This window comes from Chiloscyllium plagiosum, unplaced genomic scaffold (genome assembly GCF_037043375.1).
Source record: "Chiloscyllium plagiosum isolate Xiang-an unplaced genomic scaffold, Cpla_swu_hap1 HiC_scaffold_29, whole genome shotgun sequence".
Taxonomy (NCBI): domain Eukaryota; kingdom Metazoa; phylum Chordata; class Chondrichthyes; order Orectolobiformes; family Hemiscylliidae; genus Chiloscyllium; species Chiloscyllium plagiosum.
Genome location: NW_028270167.1, coordinates 26077920 through 26102287, shown reverse-complemented (window position 1 = coordinate 26102287; position 24368 = coordinate 26077920). Strand labels below are relative to the sequence as shown.

The 24368-nt window shown below is 40.9% G+C and overlaps 1 protein-coding gene across 2 annotated transcripts in view; it reads right to left on the bottom strand.

The window, feature by feature from the left end:
- The window catches only part of jhy (junctional cadherin complex regulator), a 98086-nt gene extending 83365 nt beyond the window's left edge, over window positions 1-14721 (bottom strand). The window contains exons 1-2 of one of the 2 annotated variants that reach the window (XM_043676817.2): window positions 14698-14721; window positions 7613-8170 (exon numbers count right to left, since the gene is read on the bottom strand). In XM_043676817.2, the coding sequence (XP_043532752.1) occupies window positions 7613-7968 (356 nt within the window). In that variant the 5' untranslated portion in view covers window positions 7969-8170; window positions 14698-14721. Of the gene's footprint in view, window positions 1-7612; window positions 8171-14697 lie in introns of those variants that run through there. The other variant, XM_087976440.1, reaches the window with a different exon arrangement.
- Window positions 14722-24368: the final 9647 nt, after the last annotated feature.

The following is a 24368-nucleotide window of genomic DNA, read 5'->3' as shown; positions in this document are numbered from 1 at the left end:
ACTCTTAACATCTGTTTATCTATTACTAGAAAGCTTTCTCTCACATGCTTGATTATTTTTTAGTCATTCTTTGCAGGTCTTTCAAATCTGACCCACCTTCTGATATACTATGAATCTTCACAAATTTGAACAGTGTTTCTTTGAATTTGATGCTACTTTTAACTTTCAGTTAGCTACAAATGGTATATTGTTTTCAAAGAATTTTTCTTTCTCACTGGGCTAAATTTTTGCTTAGAATTAAGTATCTCCTCAAAACAGTGCTACTGTATATCTACACTCCTACATTTTAAACTTGCTTCCAGCTCTTTTGAACTAGTTTTCAACTATCTTAAGCTAGTTTTGTCTTCATATTCTTGTAATAGCCTTATTCAGGCTTGAAATACTGGTCTCACACCCATACTTTTCTTCAAACTAAATATGAAATTTGACTATGCTATGATTATTTTAACATAGACTCTTCACCATGAATTTATTGATAAAAAACACATTGCTGATATCAAGGTCTGGATTAGTCTGCTTGTGGGTTGGCAATAGAACATACTACCCTTATAAATTGTCTAAAATACACTCTGTGAACTCATTTACCAGGATAGCTTTATCAATCAGTTTCATTCAATTTATATGTAGGTTAAAGTCATTCCTTACCCAATTTATTCATTTTGTTATATTCTGTCTTCCAGTGTAACTACTTCCACAAGTTACCTCTACAAATGACTTCTCACCTTTCCTATTTCTTATCTGCATCCAAAATGATTCTAAAGTTTTCTCTTTTGAGCTAAGGTCATTTCTCACTAGCGCACTGATGTTATCCTGAAGTAAAAGCTACCCCTCCAAATTTTCCGAGCTTCTGTTTGAAACACTTTCAATGTTCATGTCCCAGCCTTGGCCATCTCTGTAATGGCTGTCATGTTATACCTATTTATATTCTTTATTCTATATTCAATCACAGTTTGCTTGCTTGATGTCAAATTCTGTCTGATAAAAATAATATAAGAATCTGAATTATTTGTACATATGGCAGGAAGTAATGTTTGCAAGGGTACCAGGATAATGTTTTATTGATTAATATGTTTTCAGTCCAATAAGGAAAGAAACCAATTTGGACCTCACTCTGGGAAATAAAGTGAGGTAAATGGGTTAAATTCAGTAGATCATCACTGACCTAACATTGACTGCGACATCATTTAAAGTAATTATGGAGAACATCTAATCAAAGCTAAGAATGTTAATTCGGAAAATCTGATTTGAGTGATTTAAGAAAGAATCTTGCACTACAGAATAAAACAGAAATGGAGGGAATTCAGGGAAGAGACAATTCAGATGGGAATAGTCCATTAAAGAGAAAAGATATATGTTCCAAAGCTATTCTTTGAAATGAAATAAAAATTATAATGAAACAGAAAAGGTTTAAAACATGTATCGGGAGCAAAACTTAGTTAATAACGAGGAAAATTATGGCAAGTAGAAAAATGTTGAAAAATGTTAAAATGGGAGGCAAGGAAAGGTACAGTCTTGCATTAACTGACAATCTTGCATTAAACCCTAGAACAATTTATATATGTATAAGACTGGACTTTGCAGTATTGGCAATGGAGGTTATCAGTAGCCTATTGTTGTATAGAACTGGCAGCAATTTGTGATGAGCAATTTATGTATGCTGCTAAACATAAAACTCGAAATTTTTGTTCATGATGCTCTCCTCCTCTAAAAAAGATAGCAAAAATAGAGAAAGCAATGAATTTGGCTTGGCAATCATATCACTGTAATAGTGTGAACCTTGGTTAATTATTCATTACAACAAAACTGTGTTCATTTAGGGATAACTGGATTTTACTGGGCAGCACGGTGGCTCATTGGTTAGCACTGCTGCCTCTCAGCACCAGAGACCCGGGTTTGATTCCAGCCTTGGGACTATGTGTGTGTGTCTGCATGGGTTTCCTCTGGGTGCTTCGGTTTCCTCCCACAATCCAAAGATGTGCAGATTAGATGAATTGGCTGTGCTAAATTGGTCACAGTGTTCAGGGATGTATAGGTTAGGTGATTAGTCAGGGATAAAAATAGGGTAGGGGAATGGGTCTGGTTGGGTTACTATTCAGAGGGTTGGTGTGGACTTGTTGGGCCGATTGGCCTGTTTCCACACTGTATGGATTCTATGATTCTATCCATGCAAACAATTCATCTATTTTCATGCAAATGCTATATGCACTCATTTAGAGCCATTAATTCTGTCATTGTTACACACCTTCAATCGCTGATCTTAGAGTTTGTTTTATTAATCTGCTCAGATAAATAATGATACCTCTTGAGCAACTGCATCACAAAAACCCTGTTGCATTGTTATGTTTGTGAATACTTTTAATCAACCTGTTCAGACTTGTTATGACATACTGTCTTGCCCAGAGGGTTGATAGGGATACTATTCCTGTGTCACAAAAGCCATGTTATAACACATCTCTAGAGCAGGTGGATTTGAACCGAGATCTCCAGGTCCAGAGGTAGAGAAATTACCACTGTACCATAATAGCCCTGTTTCTCTCGTTTTGTGTGCTGATGCAGTCTTAAGTTTGCTCATTTAGTCCCTTCCTGTCACAATCCAGTTATCATTACCAAAAACACCACCCTGCTCTATTACCTCATTATTTCCCTTTGATTTATCACACTTCCTCTCACACAATTCCTTCCTCCCACTATTTAGTTTAAAACTGTCTTACTACACTTCAGCTCAAGAGTATCATAATGGATATAACTCTCATGTTCCCCAGTAATGATGCCAATAGCTATGAATCAAAATTGAAGTTATTACACACTAGTCTTGGAAGCACACTCGTCTAACCTTATTTACATCATGCCATATTGCATAAGGATTAAATTCAATAAGTGATTTATAACTATCAGAATCAAAGACATCTTATAGGGTCCTCAGACCCTCATAGCTGGATCATGCACTTTTAATTTCCATTGGACAAAATAATTGGGGGATAAATAACCACATCAATGTGCTACATTGCAAAATGCAAAATCTCAAGATTACCTATCTGCTTGCAGGTCACGAAGGCTCATAACAGTAAACGGCAAAGAATAACCAGAGGCAAACAAATGGGTTTACCCGGGTTCGATTCCCGCCTCAGGCAACTGTCTGTGTGGGCTTCCTCTAGGTGCTCTGGTTTCCTCCCACAGTCCAAAGATGTGCAGTTAAGGTGAATTGGTCATGCTGAATTGCCCATATTGTTAGGTGCATTAGTCAGGGGTAAATACAGGATAGGGGAATGGGTCTGGGTGGGTTACTCTTTGATTGGTCGGCGTGGACTTGTTGGGCCAAATGGCCTGTTTCCACACTGTATTCTAAATGCCTTTGGTTTAATCAGGTGTCCACCCAGCACATTAAAGAACATGAAAACATCAAGGAAATAGCAGACAACGAAGCTAGGAAATTCCACTGAGCCCAGATGCACTATCATCATATTGTTCATATTTCAGTTGTCAAATCCAGTCATGGACATAGAGGTTTTAAAATCATGCAGGGCATGAATAGGATAAATAGTCAAGGTATTTTCCCTGAGGTGGGTGAGTTCATAACTAGAGGGCAGAGGTTTAGGGTGAGAGGGGTAAGATTTAAAAGGGACCCAAGGGGCAACATTTTCATGCAGAGGCTGGTGCATGTATGAAATGAGTGCCAGAGGAAGTGGTGGAGGCTGGTACAATTAGCAACATTTAAAAGACATCTGCATGGTATACGAATAGGAAGAGTTCAGAGAAATATGGGCCAAGTGCTAGCAAACGGGACTAGATTGATTTGGGATATTTGGTCAGCATCGACGAGTTGGACCAGAGTCTGTTTCCATGCTGTGAATTTCTAAGACTCTATACATCCATTTAGTCTCAGGAACAGTGCACCTAATAGGTACAAAACTGCTGACTAATCAACATTAAGGATACATTTTGATTCTCTTCTTTTGTTTTTGCAGGCCCATAAAAGTAATGAAATATTAGACAAGAGAAGACAAACTGAATATGAATAAAGTGGAACATCTTCCTATTTGTGTTCAGCATTACATTATGGATGACAGTCCTGTGATTATACAGATAGCATCTATTACCAAAATAGAACTGGGCAAGCTTGTTGTGCCATAATTCTAGGTCATTAAATTTGGCTATTAATTCATTGGTCCTTCTGAAGAAATCATCAATCTTTATTATCTACATAAACAGAATTTTTTCTCATACCATTACCTTAAATGGACCAAAGGAATTAAGATTGGAAAAGAGTTTCAGCCATAATGCTGACTGCTGACCAGTAATCCATGGTGTCCATAGCCAGAAATCTTTAGCTAGAAGTGCCTAGTGGATGATCAATCTCAATCTCCTCCAGAAATTCCCAGCATCAAAGATGCCAGTCTTCAGTCAATACAATTCACTCCACATGATATCAACAAATGTTTGGAGGCACTGGAAACTGCAAAGACTATTGGCCCTGAAAACAATCTGGCAACAGTACTGAAGACTTGTGCTCTAGAATTTGTCGCTCCCCGATCCAAGCCAATCTAGTACCCTGGCTCTCCCTCTACAGTGTGGAAAATTAACAATGTATATCTTGTACACAACAGCAGGATAAATCCAACAGGGTCTATTATCTCTACTCTTGATCAATAAAGTGATGGAAGATGTCATCAACAATGTTATCAAGCAGCACCTGCCACAGCCACTCAGCTCGTGACCTCATTACATTCTTGATCCAGACATCGATAAAAGATCTGAATTCCAAAGGTGAGGTGAGAGTGACAGCCATTGACATCAGGCTGCATTTGACACAGTCAGGCATCAAGGAGCTTTAGCAAAACTGGAATCAATGGTAATTGGGGCAAACTCTCCATCAGTTGGAGTCATACCTAGCATATAGGAAGATGGCTGTAGTTTCTAGGGGTCAGTCATCTTAGTTCCAGGACATCTCTGCAGGTGTTCCTCAGGTCAGTGTTCTAGGCCTAACCATCTTCAGCTGCTTCAATGACCATCGCTCCATCATAAGGTTAGAACTGGCATGTTTGCTGACGATTGCATAATGTTCAGCATCATTCACAAGTCCTCAGATGGTGAAGTAGTCCATGTTCAAATGCAACAAGATCTGGACAGCCTTGGGTTGACAAGTGGCAAGTAACATTTGTGCCACACAAATGCCAGATTATAACCACCTTCACTAAGAGACAGTCTAACCTTTGCCCCACAAAATTCAATGGTATTACCATCACTGAATCCCTCACTATTAACATCCCGGGCATTATCATTGACCAGAAATTCAACTGGACTGGCCATACAAATACAATGGCTACATCAGCAGGTCAGTTGCTAGGAATACTGTAGTAAGTAACTGACTCCCCAAAGCATGTCCACAATCTACAAGGCACAAACCACAAATGTGGTCGAATACTTCCCACTTACTTAGATGGGTGCAACACCAACAACACTCAACAGACTTGACACTGTTATGAATAAATCTGTCTGTTTTGATTGACATCACGTCTACAAGCAACCGCTCCTTCCTCCACTGATGCTCAGGAGCAGTAATGAGTATTGTCTACGAGATGCACTGCAGAAATTTACCAGAGATCCTTAGACAGCACCTTCCAATCTGAAAATTACTTCCATCAAGAAGAACAAGGTCAGCAGATACATGGGAACACCACCATATGCAAGTTTGCCCCCAAGTCACTCACCACTCTGACTTAGAATGTCCTTTCATCCTTCCTTCACTGTCACTGGATCAAAATCCTGGTATTCCCTCCCTTAAGTACATTGTGGATCTATCTATTGCACATGGAAAACAATGGTTCAGGAAACCAGCTTACTACACCTTCTCAAGGGGAACTAGGGCCAGACAATAAATGCTAGCCAGCCAATGATGCCCACCTCCCACAAATGAAAATAAATTGGTGAGAGCAGATTATAGAGCAGTGATGTGACCATCAAAAATCAATTAGCATGCCACACTGTGTCTAAACAATACAACCACGGGTTTGAGGAAATGAATCATCACATATCACTGATCAGAATTTTAAGAAGGTAGCAACTTAGACAAGATTGTAGTGAGGAGAGAAACGCAGAAGAAAGCAGTGAGCTAAACATCAGTGTCCTGAACAAGATTTTGGTGATAGAAAAAGCAACTAATTGTACACAACATCTGAACAAAATAATGAATTATGAATACAAAGTAAAAGGTGTAGAACTGTTTACACACTTAAGAAGGTGTACACCCAGGCCAGGAATAAATGAGCGAAATTAAAGATCTTTTGCTCTCAGCAAAGGGTGCTGACAAACTATGATAAACAAATCTGAAAGAACAAAGAGGAATATGGAATGTGAAAAGAATGCATTAGTCCAATGTCTAAAATATGTGGGATGCTTGAATCCACAAGCAGCTAAGATATAGTGAGCTTAAGTGGTTACAACACATAATGTTGGATGCAAGCCAGAAGCATACAGAAACTAAGGGATAATATGTAAAGCTTTGCTAAAGGATGGCTTTCAGCAGGGAAATAAATTAGGTTAAATTGGCTGTATCTGTGTCATGTGGAATTATGATGAATGGCTAATTGAATGAGATAGCAAAGATCTACTATGCCAATGAAACGTGCCTAGCTTGAGTGAATACCTAGAATCATTGAAATTTACAGCACACAAGGAAAATAATCATGCCAGTGCTGACCCTCTGAAAGAGCAATTGTGGTTAGTCACAAATCCCCCCTTTTAGTCTGCATCTCTCAGTTCCCCATCCTCATGTGCTTGTCCAACTCCCTTTTAAAACTTTCCATGGAATCAACATTTTGCCACTTTTCCAGTAGATTAATCAAGAATCATGAAATCTTAAAAACATTCTTAAAAATAAGGGGTGGCATGGTGGCTCAGTGGTTAGCAGTGCTGCTCACAGCACCAGGGACCCTGGTTTGATTCCAGTCCAGGCGACTGTCTGTGTGGAGTTTGCACATTATCCCCATGTCTACATGGGTTTCCTCCAGGTGTTCCAGTTTTCTCCCAATCCAAAGATGTGCAGGTTAGGTGAATTGGTCATTCTAACTTATCTATAGTGTTCAGGGATGTGTAGGTTAGGTGCATTAGTCAGGGGTAAATGTAGGATAATAGGGCAGGGGAATGGGTCTGGGTGGGTTACTCCTTGGAGGGTCAGTGTGGACTTGTTGGGCCAAACGGCCTGTTTTCACACTGTAGGGTGCTCATTTCCCCTCTATATATTTTTGCAATTAGCTTGAATCTACTGCAGGTTCTTCTGTTATTCAGCCCTCATCAGAGTTTTTTCTCTATTCACATTATCAAAACTTCACACCACCTTGAAATCTCCAAGAGGTAACCTTGTAACCTTCCCTGTTCAAGAACTGTTGTAACATTTTCAATCGTGGCTCATAATTGAAGAACCCCCATCCCTTGTAGCATCCAGAGAAATCTGGTCTGTATGTGTTCTCAGGTTTTTCTTGAAATTTGATGCATAGAAATGCCCACAATGTTGGAGGTGAGGCATAACTAATAATGTAGAAAAACAGAAGGAAATTTGAGAGTGGTCGCTTGAGAGAAAACAAAGTCTACATACATTTTCAAAATTAAGAATTACCTTATATTGTTATTGACTTTGTATTCTGGTTCAACCTGTTCTTCATATTGCTCATCTTCCATATCCTCCAGACTGTCATAGAGATTCCATTCATCCTCCTCCACATTATTTGCATCATATTCAGTGTCTTCTAAAGTTACCATCTCTTCATTGTCCTGAATGCGATGCTGCAGTTCCAGTTGATATTCCCTTTCTTGAATTAAGCTGTCAGAATCAGACTCCAATGAGTCAAATAGCCTTAAGGGAAAATCCTCTCCTTCCTGTGGAAATGGCCTTTCAGGTACCTCTTTCAGTTGGGTGCAAGCTCCTGGGTTCAGCAACTTCCTATTCTGTGTAGGACTTCTATTTTTCTCCATCGTTACGACATTCAAGATGTTAGAAAGGCCTTATTGATTATTCCTTGTGCAGGTGAAGTACTAGTTCACATGTGGAAACTGTATATGATGACTTGTATAAAGTAGAACTTTCTTGACTTCATTGAATGCACAGAAAATTCATGATCTGCACGACATTACAGTCATATGGTTTATTTGTATTTGTACCACATTTGTTCAAAAGCTAAAAAGGAAAAAAAAAGTGTTAAAAATCATTGAAAAGAAAGCAAACTACAATGCAAGTTTTATACTTATTTAATGTGTTAGAAACTCTTTTAATTAAATACTTTACCAAACTTGACTTTAGTAGATTGGATAACTTTAAATTTCAGCATGTTTCTCCATTTTGGACACAAGTGACCTATATTCTACATACAATGCCCTTTTTCATAATATTGAGCAGTGTAAAAATACCGAGTATAAAGCACATGACAGTACATTTTTCAATGATACACCCCAATCTCTATAAATCTTGATGAAGTTCAAACCTGAAATGTTAATTTTTCTGTTCTCTTCTTCGTTAACAACTAACATTTTGAATGTTCATATTTTTAAGTCAACCATAATGGCTTCACTTTTAGTTCTTTGATTTACAAAATATCCATACATGCACTGAGAATTGATTCTGTTGTTTATGAGATGTAATTGAATCTAAAAACAACCTCTGATTAGAATTAAATATATTAAAATCCAATTACCAAATTATACTTCCCATCATTACTTTATGGGGAAAAGTTTCAGTTCAAAGTGACGCAAGCAGTGGACAACATCTCTACATTTTACACCCAATACTAATTACTCAACTATATTACAAATGAATGCACAGTAAGGTTCAGTACAGTCATAACAATTTATCTTTGCATCAAGCTTAAAAACACCCCACTCATCAGTGCACCAGTACTATAGTACTTTCTTAAACGCGTCATTCTTATAACCTCTGAATTAGACCGATAATTTAATACTAATTCTTCCTAAAACATGCCATTATGAACTCAGTCAAAGCAATCCAAAACTCTGAGTTTTGAAGAAGAGTCATATTGGACTCAAAATGTTAATTCTGTTTCTCTCTGCATAGATTCTGCCACTCCTGCTGAGCTTTCTAGCTTTTTCTTTTTTTCTCCCAAAATTCTTAGGGCTGCCAAGAGAAGATTTCAAATTCACGATGGATTTAAATCTAGGTCTTAACCTAATTTCCTCAAGCTTGCAACTTGCAAATTGCATAAATGATGCCAGCCCCAATGCAGTGTTACATTGTTTTGGTTAAGTTCAAAGTTACAACATGTTTCATTTTAAATTGCTTCTTCACTAACGTAACTGAAATGAGGAACTTGATGCTTGGGAATCAAAGTCAAAAGCCCACAACCTATATCTACACTAAGTAGCTTGCATAGGAGAAAGTGAGGACTGCAGATGCTGGAGTACCAGAGTTGAAAAATGTGGTGTTGGAAAAACACAGCAGGCCAGGCAGCATCCAAGGAGAAGGAGAATCGACCTTTCGGGCAATAGCTTGCATACCCACTATTGAAACAACTCTCAGCAATACAGGGATATAATGACTGCCAGGTCAGTAGGTCCTTGTATTGTGTAAAATAATGTTTTAGACTAGAAACTTGCATGTCTTAGTTAATTAAACTCCCCCAATAAATGTTGTTCCAGACTCCGAATAATGGATGGCATTCAGTGAGGTATTTACATCTAATGTTAGTGGAATGGATACTAGCCCATTATATAAAGTGATTCTAAGTACATTAAGGGCAAAAAGGTAACTAGGGAGAAAATTGGACCCGTTAAAGGCTAATGTGGCGAACCACAGATGGATGAAATTCTAAATGAATAATTCACATCAGTATTTACCATGGTGAAGGACACTGAAGCTAGGTATTCGGGGAAATAAATACTGACGTCTTAAAAAGAGTTCACATTAGAGAAGAGGTGGTGCGGGAGATCTTAAAACGTATAAAGTTAAATAAATCCTGAGAACCTGATCAGGTATTTCCCAGAACTTTGAGGGAAGCTAGGTAACAGATTGCTGGGTCCCTTGCTTAGATACTTGTATCACTGATAGCCAAGGGTGAGGTGTCAGGAGGTTGAAGGTTGGCTAATGTGGTGCCATTATTTAAGAAAAGCTGTAACGAAAAGCCAGAGAACTACAGATCGATGAGCCTTACATCAGTAGCACATACATTGTTGGGAGCAATTCTGAGGGACAGGATTTACATGCATTTGGAAAGGCAAGGTACAGACAGACATTTCTGTGGCCAGCAGCGAAAAATCAGAATGATGTGTTGCTCCCCTAGTGCCAGGATCAAGGATGTCTTCGAGAGGGTGCAGATGTTTTCAAGGGGGAGAGGGGCTAGCAAGAGGTCATTGTCCACATTGGAACCAACGACATAGCAAGGGGAAAAAGGTAGAGATTCTGAAGGGAGCTGACAGAGAGTTAGGCAGGAAGTTAAAAAGGAGGTCCTCGAGAGTAGTTAAAGCTGGATTACTCCCAGTCCTACGAGCTAATGAGGGCAGGAATAGGAGGATAGAGCAGATGAATGCATGGCTGAGGAGCTGGTGTATGGGAGAAGGATTCACATTTTTGGATCATTGGAATCTCTCTTGGGGTAGAAGTGACTGTATAAGAAGGACGGATTGCACCTGAATTGGAAGGGGACTAAAATACTGGCAGAGAGATTTGTTAGAGCTGCTCAGGAGGCTTTAATTAGCAATGTGAGGGGCTGGGACCCGGGGGATAGTGAGGAAAGAGATCAATCTGAGATTAGTACAGCTGAGATTAGAAGCAATTAAAACAGTCAGGGCAGGCAGGGACAAAGCAGAGAACAAGGTAGGACTGATAAACTAAATTGTATTTATTTCAATGCAAGGGGCCTAACAGGGAAGGCAGATGACTTCAGAGCATAGTTAGGAACATGAAACTGGGATATCATAGCAATTACAGACACATAGCTCAGGATTGGCAGCTTAATGCTCCAGGATACAAATGCTACAGGAAGGATAGGGGAGGGTTGGCGTTTTTTTATAAGGGATAGCATTATAACTGTACTGAGGGACGATATTCCTAGAAATACATCCAGGAAGTTATTTGGGTGGAACTGAGAAATAAGAAAGGGATGATCACCTTATTGGGATTGTATTATAGACACCCTAATAGAGGAAAATTGAGAAACAAATTTGTAAGGAGATCTCAGTTATCTACAAGGGTGGTTATGGTTGGGGATTCTAACTTTCCAAATATAGACTTGGACAGCCATAGGGTTAAGGGTTTAGATGGAGAGGAATTTGTTAAGTGTGTAAGATAAACTTTTCTGATTCAGTATGTGGATGTTCCTACTGGAGAAGGTGCAAAACTTGACCTACTCTTGGGAAATAAGGCAGGGCAGGTGACTGAGGTGTCAGCGGGGGAGCACTTTGGGGCCAGTAACAATAATTCTATTAGTTTTAAATAGTGATGGAAAAAGATAGCCCAGATCTAAAAGTTGAAGTTCTAAATTGGAGAAAGGCCAGTTTTGATGGTATTAGGCAAGAACTTTCAAAAGCTGATTGCGGACAGATGTTCACGGTAAAGGGATGGCTGGAAAATGGGAAGCCTTCAGAAATGAGACAAGGAGAATCCAAAAAAAGTATATTTCTGTTAGGGTGAAAGGAAAGGCTGGGAGGGATAGGGAATGCTGGACGACTAAAGAAATCGAGGGTTTGGTTAAGAAAAAGAAGGAAGCACATGTTAGGTATAGACAGGATAGATCGAGTGAATCCTTAGAAAAGTATAAAGGCAGTAGGAGTATACTTAAGAGGGAAATCAGAAGGACAAAAAGGAGATATGAGATAGCTTTGGCAAATAGAGTTAAGGAGAATCCAAAGGGTCTTTACAAATACATTAAGGACAAAAGGGTAACTAGACCCCCTCAAACTAGAGAGAATAGACCCCCTCAAAGATCAGCAAGGCTGCCTTTGTGTGGAGCTGCAGAAGGTGGGGGATATACTAAACAAGTATTTTGCATCAATATTTTCTGTGGAAAAGAACATGGAAGATACAGAATGTAGGAAAATAGATGGTGACATCTTGAAAAATGTCCATACTACAGAAGAGGAAATGCTGGCTGTTTTGAAATGCTTAAAAGTGGATAAAACCCAAGGACCTGATCAGGTGTACCCTAGAGCATTTGTGGGAAGCTAGGGAAGTGATTGCTAGGCCTCTTGCTGAGATATTTGTATCTTCGATAGTCAGAGGTGAGGTGCCAGAAGACTGGAGGTTGGCTAATGTGGTGCCACTGTTTAAGAAAGGCGATAAGGACATGCTAGAGAACTATAGACTGGTGAGCCTGATGTCAGTGGTGGGAAAGTTGTTGAAGGGAATCCTGGGGATTAGGATGTACATGTATTTGGAAAGGCAAGGACTGATTGGGAATAGTCAACATGGCTTTGTGCATGGGAAATCATGTCTCACAAAGTTCATTGAGTTTTTTGAAGAAGTAACAAAGAGGATTGATGAGGGCAGAGCTGTAGACATGATCTATATGGACTACAGCAAGGTGTTGACAAGGTTCCCCATGGGAGACTGGTTAGCAAGGTTGGATCTCATGGAACACAGGGAGAACTAGCCATTTGGATACAGAAGTGGCTCAAAGGAAGAAGACAAAGGGTGGTGGTGGAGGGTTGTTTTTCAGACCGGAGGCCTGTGACCAGTGGAATTTTAGATTAGATTCCCTACAGTGTGGAAACAGGCCCTTCGGCCCAACAAGTCCACACCAACCCTCCGAAGAGTAACCCACCCAGGCCCATCTCCCTCTGACTATTGCACCTAACACTATGGGCAATTTAACATGGCCAATTCACCTGGCCTGCAAATCTTTGTGTGCTGTGGGATGAAACCAGAGCACCCGGAGGAAACCCATGCAGACACAGGGAGAATGTGCAGTCGTTCGAGGCTGGAATCAAACATGGGATCCTGGTGCTGTGAGGCAGCAGTGCTAACCACTGCGCCACCGTACAGCCCCTAAGAGTCTGAGAATTAGGGCCAGACCATTCAGAAGAGATATTAGCAAGCCGTTCAAGGATTGGTGCTGGGTCCACTACTTTTCATCATTTATATAAATGATTTGGACATGAGCTTCAGAGTAAGTTAGTAAGTTTGCAGATGACACTAAAGTTGGAGGTGTAGTGGACAGTGAGGAAGGTTACCTCAGATTACAACGGGATCTTGATTAGATGGGCCAATGGGCTGAGAAGTGGCAGATGGAGTTTACTTTAGATAAATGCGAGGTGCTGCATTTTGGGAAAACAAATCTTAGCAGGACTTGTACACTTAATAGTAAGGTCCGAGGGAGTGTTTCTGAACAAAGAGACCTTGGAGTGTAGGTTCATAGCTCCTTGAAAGTAGAGTCACAGGAAGATAGGTTAGTGAAGAAGGCGTTTGATATGCTTTCCTTTATCAGTCAGAGTATTGAGTACAGGAGTTGGGAGGTCATGTTGCGGCTGCACAGGACATTGGTTAAGCCAGTTTTGGAATATTGCGTGCAATTCTGGTCTCCTTCCTATCGGAAAGGTGTTGTGAAACTTGAGAGGGTTCAGAAAGGAATGGATTGTCTTGTGCTGTTGGTATGGAAGAATTTAGCTACGTGAGTTAATACCATAGATATTGAGGAGAAAACTAACTTAAATGAAATCAAACCATATTTGCAAAGTAAAGCAGCAGAAAACATAACTAAATAACATTCTAAGAAGAACATTTTCAATTTACAATCATCAATCATACTTGGGAAGATTTTGTTAACAAATATGTTTTCACAATGCAACACATTCTTTGCATAAGTTCCTTTATACTCTTGGCAACAATCATACAAGCAAAGTAGCAATGTTCCACTGTCACCTTATTCCTGAAAAAAGGGACCTTGGCCTATTAAATTTACAAATCATCTCCTATGTAACTGCGTCCATGGTATAATTGTCCTCACCATCTTTTTCTATTTGTCTGCAGCCTTCCAGTCAATCATCTACATCACTATCATTATCTCAGTGAATGAAATTATCTTTTTATCTGGTTTTATTCTCATCTATTCAGTCATTGTCAAATATTTTACTGTGACAACTTCTGTTTCCTTATTGTTGACCCTGAAGTTCTTTAAGGATCTAATTGAGTCTCAGTGATTATTCACATCCACGTGATCCCCTTGTGTTGCCATCCAAAAAGTGAATTCCCTATATACACTTGTAACACTCAGATCCAGCTTGCCTCCACCTAATTTCATTGTGCTCCTTCTTTAATATCCAGGTCTAGATGAGCCAAAAGATTTACCAAATAAATATTGGGAACACAAAAGGCATTGTCTTTGACTCCCAGGAGAAACACCAAAAATTCATCCAGAGCTGGCTATAGAGAGGGAAATGTTAGAATTTAATGATGAGAAAAGCCTGGCAGTTATCCGAAACAAATTAAGCACATGTAAGGTACAGTGACATGTTTAGATTTAGGATGACCGAGCTGGGGCCCCTGCCTTGTCGCCCTTTAGTCCAGAACCTGGAGTGGCGCAGGCGCAGTCATCTGGAGAGTTTGAGGAAAACTTCCCCGCCGCTCTGGAGCTGCCTTTTTGAATATTACCCCATTTTCAGAACCCGTTGGATCTCTGTCATTGACTGACCGACCGAATTGCTCATTTATAAGGCATTAGATCTCCAGTTGCTACGGGCTATATGAGCACACAAACTCACCCGGACGGGCACGCCGCCATGACACTTGCCTGGCCAATACAACGTCGTCGCCATGGCAACGTCGCGTCAGACATCATCACGTAGCCAGCGCCTCCGTGCGTGCTGTCGTCACGAGGAGGAAAATGCAACAGCTTACATCATGTGATCACCACTCCACGTGTCGGGTTTTTGGAGTGTACAATTCCAACTTACAAATAATGTTTTTTTTGGTATTCACGCTATCTATTGATAGCTGCATCTGAAGTCAGTGTATGGTTTTGTGGCAGTTACATCTGATTTCTTCTAAAAGGTCTGATGGGCTGTTGTGGTGCCCCTAGCTCTGGGCCAGCAGGGTTCCTGTCCCACCTACATCAGAGCTGTGTCACACCATCTCTGAACAGGCTGAAGTTTTGGGGTGCAGCGGCAGTGTCTGTACTGTGGCCTCAAGAGTATCAGCTCAAGATGCACCTACCTTTGGGTTTGGCAGAACTGGTTGATTTTTCAAAAAGTCTTTTGGGAAAGCTTGTCAGTTTAAGGCACATGTGGCACAGTAAGATCAGGGTTCAAGTCCCATCTGCTTGTGTGTCTGAACAGGTCAATTACAAATAAGTCCTTTACTTTCCCTCAATAAAAATACCCACTTACATTATCCCATTTATATTGGACTTCTTTAATTTAAAAAATGTTCACTTAGATATTCTTAGTCAACCTGTTCAGATGTGTTATAATATTACCCTAGAACAGTTGGAATTAAACTTGTGCCTTATCGCTCAGAGGTAGCGAGATCACCACAGCATATATTTAAACCAAACAATGGTGGAGGGAGGAAATGCTGAATTAGTGGAATGAGAAAATTTGTTTCAGTAGTGGCTTAACACAGTATTGTTAGGGCACAGCCACTTTATGCACTGCCTGACATTCAGTTATAAAGCACAGAAACAGACCCTTTGGTCCAACTAGTTCATGCCGACCATGTTCCCAAACTAGACTAGTGCTTGGCCCATATCCCTCCTAACCTTTCTTATTCATGAACTTATCCAAATGTCTTTTAAACACTAACTTACTTGCATCCACCACTTTCTCTAATATTTCTTCCTCCAGGTGTTCTTCCTCCAGGTGTCGAGTGATTAGGATTTGGCAATGGAGGAGGCCCAGGACCTGCACATTCTTGGTGGAGTGGGAGGGGGAGTTGAAGCGTTCAGCCATGGGGGCGGTGGGGTTGGTTGGTGCGGGTGTCCCAGAGATGTTCTCTGAAATGATCCGCAAGTTGGCGTCCTGTCTCCCCAATGTAGAGGAGACCACATTGGGTGTAATTGATTCAGTAGATGACCTTGGTGGAAGTACAGGTAAATTTCTGTTGGATGTGGAAGGATCCTTTGGAGCCTTGGACGAAGGTGAGGGAGAAGGTGTGTGTGCAAGTTTTGCACTTCTAGTGGTGGCAGGGGCAAGTGTTGGGAGTGGGGTATGGGCTGTTGGGGGACGCGGATATGACAAGCGAGCCGCAGAGGGAATGGTATCTCCGAAACGCTGATAGGGATGGGGTCTGTTTGTACGTGGTGGAGCATGATGTGATGTATACAGAGGTTCACAGGGTGGAAGTTGAGGACAAAGGGGATTCTATCCTTGTTGCATTCGGAGGGGTGGGGTTCAAGAGCGCAGGTTTGGGAAATGGAGGGGATATGCTGGAGGGCATCATCAACCTCATGGGAGGGGAAATTATGGTTTTTGAAGAAGGAGGCCTTTTGGGATTTTCTGTGGTGGAATTGGTCACCCTGGGAACAGTTGCAGCGGTGGTGGAGGAGTTGGGAATAAAGGATGGCATTTTTACAGGAGGCAGGGTGGGAGGACGTATAGTCCAGGTGGCTGTGAGAGTCAGTGGGTTTGCAGTCGATGTACGTCGTTAGTCTGTCACCGGTGATGGAGATGCAGAAAGAAGAGGGAGGTGTCTGAGATAATCCAGCTGAATTTGAGGTTGGAGTGAAAGGTGTTAGTAAAGTTGATGAACTGTTCAATCTCTTTGTGGGAGCACATGGTAACGCCAATACAGTCATCAATGTAACGAAGGAAAAGGTGGGGGATGGTGCCGGTATAACTGCAAAGATGGTCTGTTCCACATACCCAACAAAGAGCCAGGCATAGCTGGGGACCATGCAGGTGTCCATGGCTACCCCTTTGGTTTGGAGGAAATGGACGATTGGAAGCAGACGTTGTTAAGGGTGAGGACCAGTTCAGTCAGACGGATGAGGGTGTTAGTGGAAGGTTACTGGTTGGGATGGCGTGAGAGGAGGAAACGGGGCTTGAAGGCCTTTGTCTTGGCAGATTGATGTATACCTGTATTTCTACCAACATTATCTAGATTAGATTAGATTACTTACAGTGTGGAAACAGGCCCTTCGGCCCAACAAGTCCACATCGACCCTCCAAAGAGCAACCCACCCAGACCCATTCCCCTACATTTACCCCTTCACCTAACACTACAGGCAATTTAGCATGGCCAATTCACCTAACCTGCACATTTTTGGACTGTGGGAGGAAACTGGAGCACCAGAGGAAACCCATGCAGACATGGGGAATATGTGCAAACTCCACACAGACAGTTGCCTGAGGCGGGAATTGAACCCGGGTCTCTGGTGCTGTGAGGCAGCAGTGCTAACTACTGTGCCACCATCTTGCCCAATCCACCATGCTGCCCAATCTACTGTATCCATTGCACCCGATGTGGTTTCCTCTGCATCGAGGAGAGAGAACACCAACTTCGGATCATTTTGGAGAACATCTCTGGGACACCTGCACCAACTAACCCCATCGCCCCATGGTTGAACACTTCAACTTCCCCTCCCACTCCACCAAGAATATTCAAGTCCTGTGCCTCCTCCATCGCCAAACCCTAACCACACAACGCCTGGAGGAAGAATGCCTCATCTTCTGCCTTGGGAACCTGAAACCACATGGGATTAATGTGAATTTACCAGTTTCCCCATTTCACCTCCCCCCCATCTTATCCCAGTCCCAAACCTCCAACTCGGCACCGCCTTCTTGACCAGTCCGTCTTTCTCATCTATCCACTCCACCCTCCTCTCCGATCTATCACCTTCTCCTTCATTTACCTATTGCATTCTCAGCTACCTTCCCTCCTGCCCCACACCCTTCCATTTATCTCTCAGCCTTGGCCCACAAGCCTCATTCCTGATAAAGGGCTTATACATGAAACGTTGACTCTCCTGCTCCTCAGATGCTGCCTGACTTGCTGTGCTTTTCCAGCACCACACTCTCGACTAAGATATGGTGACCTTCAGGTCAAACAGCTGTAATGAGAGCTGTGTATGAGTATAGCAATTTTACCTTTCTATTGTCACTCCTTTCTGTACACCCATATTGCCTCAGGTTCCATATGCTCCAGATATATTGGAATTGATTTCTAAACTTATCATTGAGGAGAACTGCATTGAATTGTGTTGAGTGGGAATGAAGGAAATTTGCTAATCTTATTTAAAGGAAACATTTAGGAACAAATTCTCAATAATTTTGATGCAGAGACATCATTGATTTGGAATATTAACTGTTCCTTACCACAGATGCTACTTGATCTGCTGAGTAGTTCTGTTTTTAATATCAGATTTCTGGTATATGTAATGTTTTTCTCTTGTTTTCACAAATATCAAATCAATAGGCCTGAACACACAGAAAAGATTTACAGTCTTTTGCAGAATACATTGACGAACAAACAAGACAAAGAAACAGCACAAGACAGAGAGGATTTGACTGTGTGGAACTCAAAGGAATGTTGATGCTGAAGACACAAAATGAAAAGATTGTCTTGCTGGATATAGTTAGTGCAACTGAAGGAAGGATGTACAAAGGCAATAAGGTAAGTCAACAGTATTAGATGAGAAGATTTTGAAAACAAACCAAGAAAGTTTGGAGAAAAGCCACCAAACCACCTGTACACCATCTCACTGTGAAAATAATTTAAAGATCATGTGAACTATGCATTAAATAAACAAAAGTGAGATTAGCTGAAATAACAAACAGATGGTAATGTGTGAGAACAGTACTTGTATATAGTTGGAAACTTGCTAGCTAAAAATATACATGATTATGCTTACTTTTTTTTCTCTTTTTTTCATAATAAAGGGGAATATTCTAGTCTGCTGTAGCTATGTGACCTCTATAATAATTGAAACAAAAGTGTCAGAACTCAGCAACATGACTTCACCAAAACTGACTTCAATAGTTTGGAAAAATGAATATCAGTTATTCTAACACTCTCCAGAGGGTGTGCTGTTGGAATTCCCTCTTATCTCTGTGCCTCTTCCGACACCGTGTTTCAAGTGTACAATGCAACAGTGTGTTCATGAAAAAACTTTATTAATGTGAATTCAAGATGTCTGTCTCCAGGACATATGCCTTGTGTTAGAGTCACATTATGACAGCGAACTAGGACAGAATTTGCACATGATTGCCTTTCAGTCCAAACAATGATCATGTAAGGACCATAGGCTTATCTGCATTTGCAGCTGTAGACTCTAAACATTGGCACTTCCAAAGCTCAGCATATCTATCGCAACATTGTACAGGATCGGAACCTACCGGTTCAAAAGTAACTAGTTCAAGATTATGAGGATATGGGGTAGGGCATTTCAGACTGTGGTGAGAAGAAATTTCTTCATCCAGAGAGTGGTGAGCCTGTGGAATTTTCAGCCACAGGAAGTATTGAATGTTTTCAAGAAAGATATGTATAGTTCTTAAAGTAAAGAGATCAAATAGTATGAGGAGAAAGCGGGTATAGGATACTGATTTGGGTGATCAACTATGATCATATCGAAGGGCAGAACAGGCTTGAGGGGCCGAATGGAATACTCCCACTCTTATTTTCTGTTACAATGTTTGTTGAAATTGCATTTTACCTCCATTAGATGGCATTTATAAACCAATGCGAGGCTTTTAGCCAAAATCAGATATAATGGTAAGAATGTGACTGCAATCTATTGGAAAATTACAGTCACTTAAAACCACAGTTTATGCAAATACTGTGCGGCTCTGTATGAAGCTGATAGCTGCTCAGAACTGGCTAAAAGTTTGGTGTTCCTGTGTTTGTTTCCTCTGCTGTATTGTGGAAAAGGAAACATGGAATTCTCAGAATATTGTAAGCGTAAACAGAATTCAATCAGTTTAGATGAAACTATTGTCTATATTTTGCTCTGAAAAAGCTACACAACTCCATTTGATTAACTAAGAGTTTAATATGTTTCATTCATTTTAACTATAAATGTCAATATGAAGGTTATAATTTTTGACAGTGTTTTTGTAGGAAATTTTAAATCTCATAAGAATTCCTAATGTGAACACATTTAAAAGTGAATGGTCTGAAAGAAAAGTTTGCTACACTTCATTCCCACAACAGAAATCAGATCTGGGTCAATTGAGAAATGCTAACGGAAATAAAGTAGGAGGTATTGTATCAATGAGCTGCATTCTAATTAGGGCTGTTGATAAGGACGCAAGTTCCAGCCTTGATAAGCATTGAGAATAATATTTTACAATAAAGCTTATTGACTAACTGCTAGTTTATCTTTCTTTATTTAACCTAATTTTCTAATCAACCTGTTCAGAGATGTTTTGACACATCTCTGGAGTAGGTGGGACTTGAACCAGGGACTCTTCCTCTAAGGTAGGGACATTATCATTGCGCTATAAGAGGGCCCAAATCTTACCTCTAGTCCAACAAGCCAGCTCCACTAAGAAATAGTTGAGTTGGGCCAATAGCATTTATTTATTTAAACAGTGATTTTATTCCACAGTCTCCAGATAAAGAGATAATTGTTTTGTGTTGATGTCAATGTAATGAATAGGAAATCAAAAAATGCAGTTCTGTTACACATGCAGCATTGTGAATCTGTAATATAATATTTCCTGAAAAGAGTTTAAGAAGTGTGAATTTTTTTTAAAGAAAATTATAGAATACTTCTACCAGTTGAAATTAATTATTTTCCTATGCCTGTACCTGCTATCTAAAACAAAGTCATGCAACCTTGTCATCAAAATATAGTAAGATTCAAACTTTGGTAAATTATCTTACATTGTGGTAACCTAGTTTTTGGCAGTATGGGAGATTCTGGAATTCAATGCCCATGGCACTGAAATAAATGGCAAGCATTAGTTTCTTGATTGCTGCATGGTGTTGGAGACCAAGGCTATGTTGCTATACATCTAATTGAAAAGTGCACTAACCTGTGTTACAATTGATGCTGGAGAGATGCATTGTCTCTCTCTCTCTCTCTCTGGTCCTACTACCCCACAGGTCACAAAACATATTTAAGTGATGTACCCAGCTATCAGTATTGCCAATTGTCTATCTTGCATGTTTTAAGTTCAGAACAACAGTTCCACTAATCCAATTTCTTTTATAAATGAAAAAAAATACACCACACTCTTAATATTCACAGGAGATGGAGGCATGATCCTTGGATAATGCAAAAACATAGATAGAGTTATAATACAAATCCCCCCCTCTCTACCTTGGGGGACCATGTGATCAGTCAGAACTGTCAATTTTGGAAAACAGTATTGGGTCTGTGGCCGACCTTATAAAGATCTACATATAACGAGGAGTAAGTGTAATGATTCATTTTAAAACAAAACTTATTCAGCAAAGATCCAAAGCTGGTTAGCACACACAGTGTGAAATATGAAAGTATTAATATATACCCCTTTAAATAACCTAACGCATTAATACTAGGAACAGGCGAGAAAATAATTGTGGTTTCTCTGCAGAGACTGATGTAGGGGAGATGAAACACTTTGTCAATAATAGTTGATTCTCAAAGAGAAAGAAGGAAGAAGTATGAGATCATAGAATTCCTATAGTTTGGAAGCAGACCATTTATCCTATCAGGGCCATGCTGACCCCCTGAAAAGCATCCCATCCACACCCCCCTCCTACCCTATCTCCGTAATCCTACATTTCACCGAATTCATCTAACCTGGACATCTTTGGACTGTGGGAGGAAACTGGAGCACCCACAGTAAACCCATGCAGATACCAGGAAAAGGTGCAAATTCTGCATAGACAGTTGCCTGAGAGTGTAATCAAACTCAGGTCCCAGGAGCTGAAGCAGCACTGCTAACCAGTAAACCACTGTGCTGCCCCATGTTCAAGTTAAGTAAATACGTGTCACCAAACACAGACAGTTGTGTCTGCAACACTTGCAGATATAGTTCACGTAAGACTCATCTAAGACTCTTTCAGACCCTTTTTGGAAAACTGGATAAATCAGGATTTTAGTTTGCATACTGTGATGGAAATGTGTTGCTGGAAAAGCGCAGCAGGTCAGGCAGCATCTAGGGAACAGGAGAATCGACGTTTCGGGCATTAGCCCTTCTTCAGGACGTCTTCAGTTTGCATACTGTACCCACAATGGTTTTCAGAAAAGCAGAAGCTAATTTGCATAGCTTCTTTCTCACACTTGGCTGTGACCCAAATGACATTTAAAAAAACTCTTTATGAAATTCAAACAGCCATAAACCCAGTCAGAAACAAAAAAAAAACAGAACCCAGTCAGGTAATTTCCCTTTGTAGGTCCGAGCAACTAATTCAAGTTTTGTGAGATTTGGGATGTTTTTTAAAATGCACCAGTCTCCAGCTTCAATTTTGACATAAATCCTCCAAAAAAAACCATCTCCTAAACATGTTTTTGTGATAGGATGCATGCCATTTGCAACATGACTGATTCGCTGCCTTCACACTTGCTAGATTTTGCTTTGAGAGAACAAATTTTAACTGAGAAGAAACACTTGAAAAGCACATCTGAAGTTTCACTGAATCATCACGTCTTACAACATCAAAATGTTAATTTTAATAGAAAACATGAGCAGCAAAAGATATTTAAAACGCATAACATAGCAAATTTGCCACATGCTGAACTCCAGAGAATGTAGTTCTTTGCCATGTTTGCAGCTTTACAGTGTTGGAGAAATTAATGTCTTCCAACCTGATGTAACAGGTCACTTGCCATATGTAATGGTCACACTGACCTGGCAAATACCAGCAATATTGCCTTTGGTCTCCAACTGTATGCTGCAGCCAAGAAACTATTACTTGCTGTTCATTTCAGTGCCACAGCAGAGTAGTTTCAGAACCTTACACGCTCCAAAGTTTTAGATATCACAATGCAAGATAACTGTTACTTTGGGCTGAATCTTACCATATTTTGAGACAATAAAACTGCAGATGCTGGAATCCAAGATAGACAAGCAGGAAGCTGGAAAAACACAGCAAGCCAGGCAGCATTGAAAGGTGGAGAGGTCCCCCTAGAAGGGTTACACCCAACACATTGAGTTCTTCACCTCCTGAAGCTGCCTGGCTTGCTGTATTCTTCCAGCCTCCTTCTTGTCTATCTTACTATATTTTGGTAAAGTATCATTGTTGTCTTTGTTTCTCTCTGTGAGATCCCATGAGTTTTCTTTGATATCATTAACTAGCTGGAATCTCCGATGGTGCCCCTCTCAGCCAATGTTAGCCCAACTCTCCCACCTGCAGTAGCTGGAAGTACTCACCATTGCTGGGATAAACCGGCATCCTTGGTGCTGCAGCAATATAAAAAAGGTTGCTGTTTACCTAACCAAGGGCTGGAAGTCCGGAGCTGCGCTGAATGTTGCAGACAATCATCCTGGGCTGAGTAGGAGAAATTGGTGCCACTTCACCTGGAGGTTGTGGTGGTCAGGGTCGTACAGACAAGGGCTTTCCTCTTTTCAGAGGATACCAGAGGAGACCACATCACCAGACAGAGCCAGCCTGGCCCTAGTTTGCCACCTGGGACAGTGTGGTCGGCACAGTTCAGAGAAATGCGCAGCAACGCTGCAAAAAAGTCAATGACCGAGGTAAGTGAAACCATCTGCAATGTGTAACCTGATAGTCCATCCCTACTACGCACCCACCTCCCACCACGGCTCATGCTCTACCACCCCTACATGTAACACCTTTTTTCAATCTCTTTTCATCGCAACCTGTCCCACACTACTAATCCTGCATGACCTCTACGTTGCCTACTCAGTGCACTCAGATGGTATCCCCACCTATACCTCCTCAAGCAGTGCATCTCACTCGATACCTTCCTTTCTCTCATCTTAGAGGAAAATAGCTAATAGCAAAGCTGCAGAATGGATAGTGGCTTGCTGGATATTTGTTTCCTCACCATCTACGAGGAGAGAATCTTGGTGCTGGTCAGTAAAGACCAGGAACACTCCTGTGGGGATGCTGAAACTTCAGTATGTTGGCAACCAAGTAAAAAACATTATTCATTGTTGTGCTACTCTCCCGTACTCAAATGATTCATTTAATGTAAACATGCCACAACATTCATCTGTTTGTCACAGTCGCTCTACTATCTTCTGCAGACACCAGCAGAATATGGGCAGCACGGCGACTCAGTGGTTGGCACTGCTGCCTCACAGCACCAGGGACCTGGGTTTGATTCCAGCCTCGGTCGACTGTCTGTGTGGAGTTTGTACATTCTCCCCGTGTCTGCGTCGGTTTCCTCCGGGTGCTCCGGTTTCCTCCCACAACCCAAAGATGTGCAGGTCAGGTGAATTGGCCATGCTAAATTGCACATAGTGTAGGTTATAAAGTAAGGGGCTAATATAGGTGAGGGGAACGGATCTGGGTGGGTTACTCTTTGGAGGGTCGATGTGGG